The sequence below is a fragment of the Lygodium microphyllum genome, chromosome 5, assembly GCF_053477565.2.
Source record: "Lygodium microphyllum isolate KBCC chromosome 5, Lygodium_microphyllum_v1.1.10, whole genome shotgun sequence".
In the NCBI taxonomy this organism is placed as follows: Eukaryota; Viridiplantae; Streptophyta; class Polypodiopsida; order Schizaeales; family Lygodiaceae; genus Lygodium; species Lygodium microphyllum.
This window is the reverse complement of record NC_141139.1, coordinates 87,246,885-87,259,412: the sequence shown is the minus strand read 5'-3', so window position 1 is coordinate 87,259,412 and position 12,528 is coordinate 87,246,885. Positions and strand designations below refer to the sequence as shown.

Here is a 12,528-nt window from a genome sequence, read left to right as displayed (position 1 = left end):
AAAAAATGATAGTCAAGACATGAGCAGCCATAAATGGGCATAAATCAACACCAAACAGTCATCAAGACCCTGAGCAAACACCCAAATATGTCACCAAAGCATCCGTTAGTGAGTAGGCATACCCCCTGGACAGTAGGGCAAAGTATACATAACACTGGCAAGACCTAACACCAGTAGGTGTATGCTCATAAGAGTGCAAAGCCCAAGCTCAGGTCAAAAGCAAATCCAAGATATCAGTGCATGAACCATACAACATTTAAGTGTAAGAGATCCCAAAATCTCAAGTATTTGCAAAATGCTCAAAATAGCATAAACCTCATGCTCAATGTCGGTCAAACATATAAGATGCTCCCACTGGCACAAAAGGTAGATAAATGAGCTCAATAGCTCAATCAAACCAAGTCAAAGTACCAAAGATAAGTAACCAAGACAATGCATCAATAGCATCCCAAGAGCATGACGGCTACAAAGCAACTGTAGGTAGCATCCATGAGCAAGACATACATCCCAATAAAAAACCTCTGACAACCAAAAATGACATCCAATACAAAATTTCGAAATAGCAAATGAGAATCCAAGCCAAGTCTTCAGAGAGCACTAAAGCTCAACATGTACATGGTACATTGTGTCAAGACAAATGCATCAAGCCGTAGGGATCGGGTAAGCATCTACCCAAAGAGCATATAACTATCAAACCATTGACCACTATCAAGTATAGACCGATGTCAATAAGTGCGGGCTGAAATAAGTTCAAGCTTCCAAAAGCATCCAGATCCAATGACAAGCTCGAAGTCGTCCCTTGATGATCAATACATCATAGCATAATCCAAGACATACACCCAGAACCAATATGCATATATCAAAGCATGAAAGATAGCTTCAGCCCAAGAGTATTCAGCATGCATTTACTATTATAAACTATGTATTTCCAGCCCCAGAATTAGGCCCAAACCATAGCATAACATGTAGCTTCAATCCCCCAATCAATTGGGATGCAATAGGCATCAAAACCGGGTATGTAGTCATGCCCAAACAAGCATAGGCATAAACTGTGAATGTAGCACTAGCATAAAATGTCTGTGGACTGTTTATAGCAATCCTGAAACACTATTTTCAGCCACCAAACCAATGCCTAATCTCAACAGATTAATGCCAAGTATCAATACATGTGCAAGAAGCCCGAACAAGTGCTTAAACACTGTTTTCAGCCACCAAACCAATGCCTAATCTCAACAGATTAATGCCAAGTATCAATACATGTGCAAGAAGCTCGAAATGAAGCCTGAACAAGTGCTTAATGCCCAGCTGGAGCTGGAACTGAAGTGGCTGACTGTGTGGCTGTCCAAAAAATAGGCGCAAATTTGCATGGGGTTGCTACTGGTCTTGATGATCCACGTGGCAGATCTGGAGTGGTTGGAGGGCTCAAACATGAGCCAAAGGGGCCTAGGAACAAGCCTCTAGCAGCCCACAATTGGTGGCAAAGAGATATGAAGGTTGGAAGCTTCAATGGTGGCTACCTTGTTTGCCTAGACCTGTGGACTGAAATAAATCTCTGAAATAATGAAGCAATACCTCAATGTCAATGCCCTAGTGGTGCCTCAATAGGCCGGGAAGAAGTGCGGGAAGCCGGGGAGTGACGGGAGCTCAAGGGAATGAGCTATGGTTGTCGGGAAGGAGACCCAATGCGAGTAAGGAGTCGATGGGAAGCTGAGAATACCACGAGCCAAGCTCAAGAGTCGGGAAGCCATGCTCTGATACCACTTGAAAGGTGAGAAGGATCGAAGCTTGCGCTCGAGAGCTATGGCGGGAAAGCAAGAGCAAGAAAGAGAAAGACAAGAAATGGGAACTCCAACAGTCACAATGTGTGACCGGGCCTTCCTTTATTCAAACTGTCACTAAAAGAATAAAGAATAAAGTGACGGTGAACGGGCGTCTGCCACCTGTAGTGTGTAGTGGCGGTGACTATCACTGTAGTAATACATAGGCGGCTAGGCAGAGGCGCCTTTACCCCCAACAATGAATAGGATTGTCCCCCAAATGGATTGAGTTTAGCATTAGTAGCCACAATTGGGGCTAACCAATGGGTGCCCTCATTAATAAGTGCATCAAAGACATGTCTTCTAAGCAAACATTGATATGCGTAGGTAGGCAGGTGCTACTACTTTCTCATCCTCTATCTTGGTGATGGTGGTTACTCTTACATTTACATGCAGGTTCAACATTGGAGACTCATGTGGTGGGTGCACTAGTGTTGGTCGATTGCTAGAGCTCCTAATCATCATGCAGAGTGGCATTGATGGTTGGATCCTACTCTTTGGCATGTTGTGGCTTTATGGGACTCACTAGTTGTCCTTGCAGCCTGCTTATAATCCTCTTCGTCATCTGAGAATTGCAAGTCGATGGTGGCGAGCACATGTATCTAATCCCACTCATCATTAAGGCAAGGGATATACTTTGAAGTTCACTGAGAATTGAACTCCTGCTATCTTCAAGGGCGAGTCTTTCAGCATTCCAAATGGCCTAACTTTTAATTCATTGGCCAGCATGATATTAACCCTTGCAGTCTCCATTGGTGGGTTACCCCAAGCCTGGGAGGATTGCATGTCTACGTACAGTGACTCCTGCTCCTATGTCCACGATTCCCTTTCCTGTGACGTCCTCTAATGCTATGACAAGTAGGACTACATGCATTTCCGTGCATTCCCAAAAGACATTTACATGCAAAAACTTGGGCACTAAGTTCTATGTCATTGTCAGACAAGTCGGTCACTCCAAGCTCATCATGTGTAATAAAGCAATTTTTCATGCTACCTTAGCTAGGTAATTAGCGTATTTTGAACTAGAGTATAAAAGGCAAGAGGGTGCCAATGTAAATCATCTTTTATTTGTCATTTTAACATCTCCACTTCTTGGAGCTTGAAGGTAATTCCTTCCCCACCATTGTAAAGGGTGAGTTCCTTGAAGCAGCCACACAATAGGGTCCATGTTGCAAGCTTAGTTTATTCAAGCATTTTTGCAGGTTTGTGATGGGTAGTATCTTTTGTCATGATGGTATACAACAGTCTCAATCATGGGGTTATGAATTTGTTGAGTCAACAACCTCAACCACAGAGTTATGAAAATTTCTAACTCACAACATGATTATGAAATTTTTTGGAGTTCATAATCACACCACAAAATTTATATGGGCTTTGGATAATACAGCAAGCACAATGACACAACCGTTGTCAATCCAAAAATGAAAAGGGAAAATGATTTTAGATTTCCATAGCACCTTAAAAGATTTGCACAAATGGTTTAGACCTATAGTACTAACCCTTCAAGACGCCCTTAAAAAGCACATAGGGTCATGCAACTTGAGCTGGCTTAATGTAATGAGACTTAGGATATAACAAAACGTTGGCCATTGCAATTAGAACTCGTCCTCCTTATTTTCATGCATTGAACTGCAGAGAGGAGAGCCAGTCATGTGGTTATCTTCATGCATGCAACTTTAGTCATCTCACAAAAATTCGATGGAAAGTCATATGCAGGTTAGTTGCATATGCAACTATCTCTCACACATTCGATGGTTGGTCACTCATACAAATTTTTACAGTATTACTAGACACAAACAGGATTGATACAAATTTATATTATAAAGTCTACAGAGAGTAGAAGTCATAGATAAACGAAGCTGTTGAATAAAAATAACAGAAACCTTTTAGCAAAATCTTTTCTTGTATATTTACACCTAATTGGTAAAACATACACAAAGCCCTCTTCATCCATACATTTTTTAAATGGGACAAATTACACCCTACATGGGGTGTTTATTCGTCTACGATGGCACACCCATCGATCAGTGGGAGAGCACTGAGTAGTAGCAATAATCCTACTTGTGCATGTTGCGGCAAAGGTGGCCCACTTCTCTCTACCACCAATAAGAATTGTCCATTAGCACTTCTGGGAACAAATACAAGCAATGCATTAAGAATCAGTAATCCAACATATTGCCCATAATATAACTCGAAGATAAAATCGCACTATACGAAGGTTAGGTTTCACATTGCATTTCAATGATATGGAATCTAATTTGCATTTTGACCATATGATATTGCACGATATGATGTTGTAGGACTGCAGCAGTTGAAAAGATATATAACAAGCTAGCTGGAAATATAATAATAATATTATATTTAATACCAATATATATATTTGGCTAGACTTTCATTCAATATATATTAGGTTATACTTGCATTCGATCATACAATTCAATTCAAGCTAGCTGACAATATAGCAGTAATATTATGTTGAACGATCACAAAGTTCGATTCAAGCTAACAGTCCTGTTTTGTAGCAGTATATATTAGGTCCAGATCTACATTCAATCACACAGTATCTATACAACCAGTATTTCAAAACTTCCAATTTAGGTACTCGAAGAAAAATACACTAAGGACACGCAAAATATTGTCAAATTTAGGTCGAGATACCCAACAAGGACAAAATATTCTCAGAAAACTAATATTTAGATTTGAATCTAACCATGATCTGACAAGCGGTATTTTAAATTGACTTTAGCAGCCTTTTAAATAGACTTAAGATAATAATTGATATATTATTAGATCATATCTGTTACATTCATATGACATTCAATCATCACAAATTAAGAGAATATAATTTATATATTAAATCATATCCATAATTGATGCTATAGATTACACCCATATTAGCATGATTTTATTACCAAAAGAATATTCTACTACATGGTTTGATCACTCCAAGAATAGCATGAGATTTCCTTGATGTCACATATGTGCAAGCATGCTAATGTTCAAATCCCAAATTTGACCAATCTAAAAGCATAGTGAACCATGTATTCAAAAATTGAGGCCTTCAAATGTTGGTAGCCCTCCATTCTAGACCATTTGGGAGGGGGAGGGCGGGTAAATTTCTTCAAACTTTGATTAGTCCAAACACAATCAATCAACATCACAATTCAGAGAATTAAAAAAATTTCAAGTGCATGTTAATTTTGATAATGAAGCCCTCATTTGGTCCTAGCATGAAGGGATGTTAATCTCGACATCAGGTACGCTAAGCTCACATGCAGTCACATAATTGAGCACTCTACATGTGTTTAGGTCTACCACCATGAAGGGGGAGGCTATTGTCTGTTCCATAGCCCCTATTTTTGTATGCACGTTAGAAATGAAGTACAATAGACAACAGCATGTAGAAGAAATAACATAGTAAAACAAGAGCAATCAACATGATGTCCAACTTTGGCATGAAGAGAAGGCTATTTTACAAAGACCCCAATCACAAACACCATTTCAGTATGCATGGCAGAGCCCAATGGCATTTCATAACACAAAAAATGACAGCTAGTACTGAGGGAGAAAGGCATACCTGCTTTTTTTTCACACAAAAATGACAACTAGTATTGAGGGAGAAAGGCATACCTGTTTTTTTTTCACACAAAAATGACAACTAGTATTGAGGGAGAAAGCCATACCTCTTTTATATAGCTTGAACCAATGGCAAGGCGCATGAGTTAGGAGCAACATAAGATAGTGAAAGAACATGTTTCAAGTGGAGGGAGAGGTCATTTGAGATTTGTGTGCACCAATTCCCACCATTGAATTGATCCACGACAACAAGGAAAATGAGGGAGTTGGTGCCGGGGGTCCACCTATAAGAAATCATCTATATAACGTGCGTTCAAAGGATATTAAGAAATACCCTTTTCTTACATGCTAATGAGTTAGGAGCAACATAAGATAGTGAAAGAACATGTTTCAAGTGGAGGGAGAGGTCATTTGAGATTTGTGTGCACCAATTCCCACCATTGAATTGATCCACAACAACAAGAAAATGAGTGAGTGCTTGCGGGGGGGTCCACCTATAAGAAATCATCTATATAACATGTGTTCAAAGGATATTAAGGAATACCCTTTTCTTACATGCTATAAGGCCTTTAAATGACCCCTTTTACTTTATTGATCTTATGGATTTTTTTGGCATGTAGTATCTTCATGTTCCATTAGGTGGATTCCCCAGGGGCTTTCGTTGCATTTTATTCAACTCGCAATAGCAAGTAGGCATTGCTAGCACTACCTTGTCCCGGGGGAGGGGGGGGGGGCGGCTTATGTAGATCCAAATTTTTGAGATCCCCTACTATCCCTAAAACATGGGCCGGGTCATGCTTGCTTGGCACTAGTGGGAGAAAGCTCATCCCTCACCCTGTGTAACTACATTGTAGTTTAAGGGATGGGTTGAGTAGGGGCATCATAAATCCTCAAAAACCCTTACAAGCACCTCTTCAAAAGGGGGTTCTAAGATTTTTTTTAGCAAGGTTAAGGATTCCCATTTGCTAATGAACAAGATCTTCCATCTATTGACAAAGAAGGCTAATCCAATCGAGCACACAAGGCTCTAACATGGCTCACACATAAAACATTAAATATTTTGACAAACGTGCTCACACACAAGACATTAAATATTTATTTTGATTCTCCTTTTCCTAAACCTTTGACATGCTCTGCTGCTGCTGGTGTGTGATTGAACTATAAGTCTACCTTCCCATCCACTCGTGTTGGTGTGACCCAACCCTAAATAGGGTCTTGCTGTCAATTACCAATGGAGTGGAATGGTTCCACTCCATCCACTTCCCCTAAATGTGACTTCAACGTAACAACTTTGACAACTCCAGAGACAGAGAGTCGTTGACTAACAATCATCTTTGGCACACATTAGAATGCATTGTTTATCAAACTCCATCTACATCTAGTGCGCTATTCCACTCCACCCACTTCCCTAGATGTGACTTCACCATAACAACTTTGAGAGTTTAAGAGAAAACTTACATTACGATGAGATGTTGTCAAATCACCAAAATTGAACCAAACTCCATCTACATCTAGCCTTAAGCACACACTTGAGATAAAGTCCATCCAATAGCTTCAACACATCCGCGAGAAAAGGGAAAGCTTCAAGCACCAAGATCTTTTTACCTAAGATAGTCCATCCAGTAGCTTTAGCACATCCTTGAGAAGTGAGAATTTGAGTTGCCCAACTAGTACTTCCTGAAATCTGAGAGTGAGTGATTCTCTATGGGTTTCACATAGAAGTGGCATTGTAGGTTTAGCACATCCTCATGAATTGTAAGTTTAGCACATCCTCAAGAAGTGAGAGCTTGAAGAAGCAACCCTTGTGTGCCACTATTGGCCTTGGCATTTAGCACATCCTCGAGAAGTGAGATCTTCAAGCACTAAGTTCCCTAACATGTGCCACTACTCCTTCGGTTCAATTCATTGGCCTTGAATGGAAGGAACATGCTTCTTAAAAATGGGATGATCAAGTACTACCCAAACTCAAGCATGCATGAGTGATTCTCTAGGGGTTCACGAAGTAGCCAATAAGAGCTTCAAGCATTGAGTTTCCCTATACATGTGCCACTACTCCTTTGGGTCAACTCATTGGCCTTGGCCAATGAACATGCTTCTTAAGCATAAGATAAACTCAATCGTGAGTGATTCTATAGGGATTCATGTAAAAGTAGCTACAAACCCCCTTTGTATCACTACCTAGAATGGCACTCTTCTTTGCCTTCCCCATAATGGAGAGGCTCATTATGCTTCAAAAATTTTTCAAAACCAATGCATCACTACCTATAATGGCACTCTTCTTTGCCTTCCCCATAATGGAGAGGCTCATAGGTAGTGGCACTCTTCTTTGCCTTCCCCATAATGGAGAGGCTCATTATGTTGCGACAATTTTTCAAAACCATCGCAAAAATGGCCAAAACTACAAAAGATTTTTTAGGTCTTCTAATATTGACTTTTTTCTTCTAACTAACGGAGAGATCGACCATTGTCTTCTATGCTTCAGAAGATTCACACAGTCCCTTGAAAATCGTCCTCTGAATATTTCATTTATTTCCCTCGGCTAGAGTAAATCAAGTGATCAAACCCCTCCACTCTTGATAAAACACACTTAAAGAAAAAAGAGGGTTCATAGGTCACGGAGTGGAGGGTTCGATAGGTCTCTCCATAGATCTCAACAATTTAAAAAACCCACTCCACAAATCAAATGATCACCCCCGAATCAATCAATTAATTACTAGGTGGCACGCAATAGGGTCCATGTTGCAAGCTTAGTTTATTCAAGAATTTTTGCAGGTTTGTGATGGGTAGTATCGTTTTTCATGATGGTATACAATAGTCTCAATCATGGGGTTATGAATTTGTTAGAGTCAGCAACCTCAACAATGCAGTTATGAAAATTTCTAACTCACGATTATGAAAATTTGTTAAGTTGGTCACACACAAAATGCATATGGGCTTTGGATAATGCAGCAAACACACAAGCATTGTCAATCCAAAAACGAGAAGCACAAATGATTTTTAGACTGCCATAGCACCTTAAAAGACTTGCACAAATGGTTTAGACCTACAATATCTCATGACGCCCTTAAAAAGCACACAGGTCATGCAACTTGAGTTGGCTTAATGTAATGAGACTTGGATATAACAAAACGTTGGTCATTGCAATTAGAACTCGTCCTCATTATTTTCATGCATTGAACTGCAAATAGGAGAGCCAGTCATGTGGTTATCTTCATGCATGCAACTTCAATCATCCCATAAAAATTCTATGGAAAGTCATATGCGGGTTAGTTGCATATGCAACTGTCTCGCACACATTCGATGGTTGGTCGCTCATACAAATTTTGACAATATTACTAGACAAACACGATTGATACAACTTAATATTATAAAGTCTATAGAGAGTAGAAGCTGTAGATAAAAACAACTTTATGTTATAAAGTCTATAGAGAGTAGAAGCTGTAGATAAAAATAACAAACCTTTTTAGCAAAAACCTTTTGTGTATATTTACGCATGTTTGCCAAAACCTATATACACACACACAAACCCCTCTTCATCCATAAAATTTTTAATGGGATAAAGTACCCCCTACATGGGGTGTTTATTCGTCTGGGATGGCATGGCACACCCACCAATCGGTGGGAGAGCACTGAGTAGTAGCAACAATCCTAGTTGCGCATGTCGCAGCAAAGGTGGCTTGCTTCTACCACCAATAAGAATTGTCCATCAACACTTCTGCGAAGAAATACAAGCAATGCCTTAAGAATTAGTAATCCAACATATTGCCCATAATATAACTCGAAGATAAAATCGCAATATACGAAGGTTAGGTTTCACATTGGATTTCAATGATATGAAATCTAATTTGCATTTTGACCATATGATATTGCACGACATGATGTTGCAGGACTGTAGCAGTCGTAGAGATATATAACAAGCTAGCTGACGATATAACAATAAAATTATATTTAGTAGCAATATATATATTCGGTAGTCGCAGAGATATATAACAAGCTAGCTGACAATATAACAATAATATTATATTTAGTAGCAATATATATATTCGATTAGACTTGCATTCAATATATATTAGTTTATACTTGTATTGGATCAGTCAGTTCAATTCAAGCAATAATATTATGTTGAACAATCACAAAGTTCGATTCAAGCTAGCGGTCATGTTTTGTAGTAGTATATATTAGGTCTAGATCTACATTCAATCACACAGTATCTATACAACCAATACTTCAAAACTTCCAATTTAGGTACTCGAAGACAAATACACTAAGGACGCACAAACTATTGACAAATGTAGGTAGAGGTACCCAACAAGGACAATATTCTCAAAAAACTAATAGTAGTACATAAGCTCTAGATTTGAATCTAATATTCAATCATCACAAACTAAGAGAATATAATTTATATATTAAATATTAGATCATATCCCTTGCATTCATATGCCATTCAATCATGGCAAATAAATGGCAGAGACAGTTACAAGAGAGAATAATTGATATATTAGATCATATCCATTATGTTCATGTGCCATTCGATCATGGCAAATAATGCATATCAATTAGATCATATCCTTTATGTTCATATGCCATTCGATCATCGCAAATAACGTAAACAATAATTATAAGAGAGACAATATACAATTATAAACCGATGAGAGAGAACTTGTGGCACAAACGAAATAGGTATAGATTATGTTAGGTTCAAATGACGGAATCTATTAGGTTCATATATAAAATGACGGGCAATGCATCTAAAATAGATATAGATTATAACAGACTGCTGATATATAAAATAAAATGACGGGCAATGCATCATTTAGACAACATACCTCGGGACGACCTTGCACGGCATTCGCGAGGGCGAAGGTTGCACTGCTGGAGGAGGCGAGAGGACATCTGGGCGGTCATGGTTCTCCGCTGCTGCTCCGGCTCCTCTTCTCGTCGCTGCGCCCAGACGTCCTCCTCTTCATAACGACGGCGGCGCTCGCCGCCTCCGTAAGCCTGCTGGAAGGCGTAGCAGCGGTCCTGCGAGGGGATGCGCTCCACGGCCTCGCAGCACGCGCGGGACGGCTGCTGCTGCGTCACCCCTCTCCCCTCAACCGACCTCCATGACAAATACGAATTGTAATACGGCGACGACTCTCTTTCCTCCTCCACCTCTCGCCGTTGCTGCCTGAAGAAATTGTCGCACGCCCGCAGCCTCGCGTGCCACTCCTCCCTCGACCCTTCCCCTCTCCTCCTTTCCCTCTCCCTCTCCCTCTCCTCTTCCTCCCGACGTCGCTCCTCCTCTCGACCGCGGGACGTCGCCGACACTTCACTCACTATCACCAACAGCACCAACAGTGCTCCCAACAAAAACACACGAGCCGCCATATTGATTATCACCACCAACTACACACAAGCTAACAGGAGCTATTGTACGGGAAGCCTCGCACTAGCCGGTATGCAGGCAAAATAGCTGAGGCCTCGACCATACTTATAGGCGAGCGGCCCCTGCCCTGGCCTCGACGTGACCGCGCGTGATATTCTCGTTTCTACTCGGCGCTGCCGCCGCGTCTCCCAGTATCCTCGAGGGCGACGTTCCCTCTGGATAAGCATGCCACTCTCCTGCCATGCACCTTCCATAGTGGCACCTTCCATATTGGCCCGATCCCATCAGCCAATCTTACTAAAAGATGAGCTTCTTTCATCGAATAAATATAGCGTAGTCAGGTGGAAATTTGAGAACACCAGACAACCTCTGAGGTGAAGGTGAATAGAGAAGAGCCATTGACACCACCGTCCATATGGGCTCCATCTCATCCGACAATGTTACTAAGAGATGGTCTTCTATACTCACTCGAGTAGATACAATCTAAATGGGTGAAAAGCCAGGCAGGGCGGAACCTACTCAAGGTTTAGAGTCATTAATATCATAGTTAGTCAATCATATGTTTGCCTCTATCCTACTCAAGGCTTAGAGTAAGTATTCAAATATTCTAGCTAAATATTTGACTCAACTATCTTGCACTCTTGTTTAGAAGGCCACAAACATATGCAAGTCTTCATTGCTAAAATGATTAGTGAAGATTGGATCCATTACTCAACCAAACATGGAAAGTAGTTGTTAGGGTGCTACTTCCCAGTCTTGCAATGCTCTCACATAAACACCCGATATCTTTCGTATGCACACTTGGACAAAGCTATTTAAAAAAGTGTTTCCATTGTCAAACAATTAAACAAAATTCTTTAATATACAAACCCTTAGCAATAATAATCTAGTTGTCTTGACGCCTATATCATATATGTACCTTTCCTATACCAAAATCATATTATCAATAGTGCTATCATCCCCATTTTTGCAACAGTAGGCTTGCACTTCTATTCCATGTTGGAAGTAGCTTCTCTTGATGAGTGACTATACAATGGTGGTTCTTATGAGCTAATCATCCCCACTTCCTCCTTGGTTCACTTGCTATATGGATCATGAGTCCGCCACAAGGTTGTAGAGCACATTGCAACATTTGAAATTTGGGAAAAAATGGGTGGGAGTTGTTCGCATGATGTTTGATGCAGATTTTGTTATGAATTTCAAATTCAAATTTGCATCATCATTTAAGCAATGAACAAGAGTGCTACTACAAGTATCACTTATGAGACCAAGATTTGTATATCATTCAATGTTTTTAGTGACAATGAACACTATAAGAGATGAGGAGAATTTTGACACTAGTTTCTCGAGCATTTCCACAAAAAAAAAAGGGATGTGGCTATAAGCACTAATATGAGCTTTGAAAAAGGTGTGCACGTTATAATCTCCAATATTTCCACATGTAAATACAAGTGCTTATACTAATCCCATTTAAAATATTGGCTAACCAAAATGACAAAACATATTCTAACATTAGTAGAAAATACTTACAACCATGGGCTTCCTTTCCTCATTTTGATGATACGATCTAGGTTAAAGGAAGTCCATAAACCCTATTGCATTTTTTGTTTTAGTTTTCCTCTTCTTTGTGTCATCTAAGATAGATTAACTCACCTAAGTGCATTGTATATTGTAGATAGTAAAAAATTTCTCTTTTTTGTGTGTTCTTATGGGCTAGGTGGATGTGTGGGTGAGTGGATGGGTGCATGTGTAAGGCATATAATTTAG

At 40.0% G+C, this 12,528-nt stretch overlaps 1 protein-coding gene across 1 annotated transcript; it reads right to left on the bottom strand.

The window, feature by feature from the left end:
* Window positions 1-3,820: 3,820 nt before the first annotated feature.
* Window positions 3,821-10,857, bottom strand: LOC148036096 (uncharacterized). Its single transcript, XM_087679085.1, has 2 exons — window positions 10,220-10,857; window positions 3,821-3,945 (listed from the first exon to the last, which is right to left on the bottom strand). The coding sequence occupies exons 1-2, from the start codon at window positions 10,761-10,763 to the stop codon at window positions 3,914-3,916; spliced, it is 576 nt and encodes a 191-aa protein (XP_087535211.1). The 5' UTR covers window positions 10,764-10,857; the 3' UTR covers window positions 3,821-3,913.
* Between the last annotated feature and the right edge of the window lie 1,671 nt (window positions 10,858-12,528).

Excerpts from the sequence above, each read along its gene's own strand:
- LOC148036096 (XM_087679085.1), bottom strand. The coding sequence starts at position 10,763 with ATGGCGGCTCGTGTGTTTTTGTTGGGAGCACTGTTGGTGCTGTTGGTG. Across the intron at positions 3,946-10,219 it reads CCGTGCAAGGTCGTCCCGAG|AAGTGCTAATGGACAATTCT; the intron begins GTATGTTGTCTA and ends ATTTGTTCCCAG.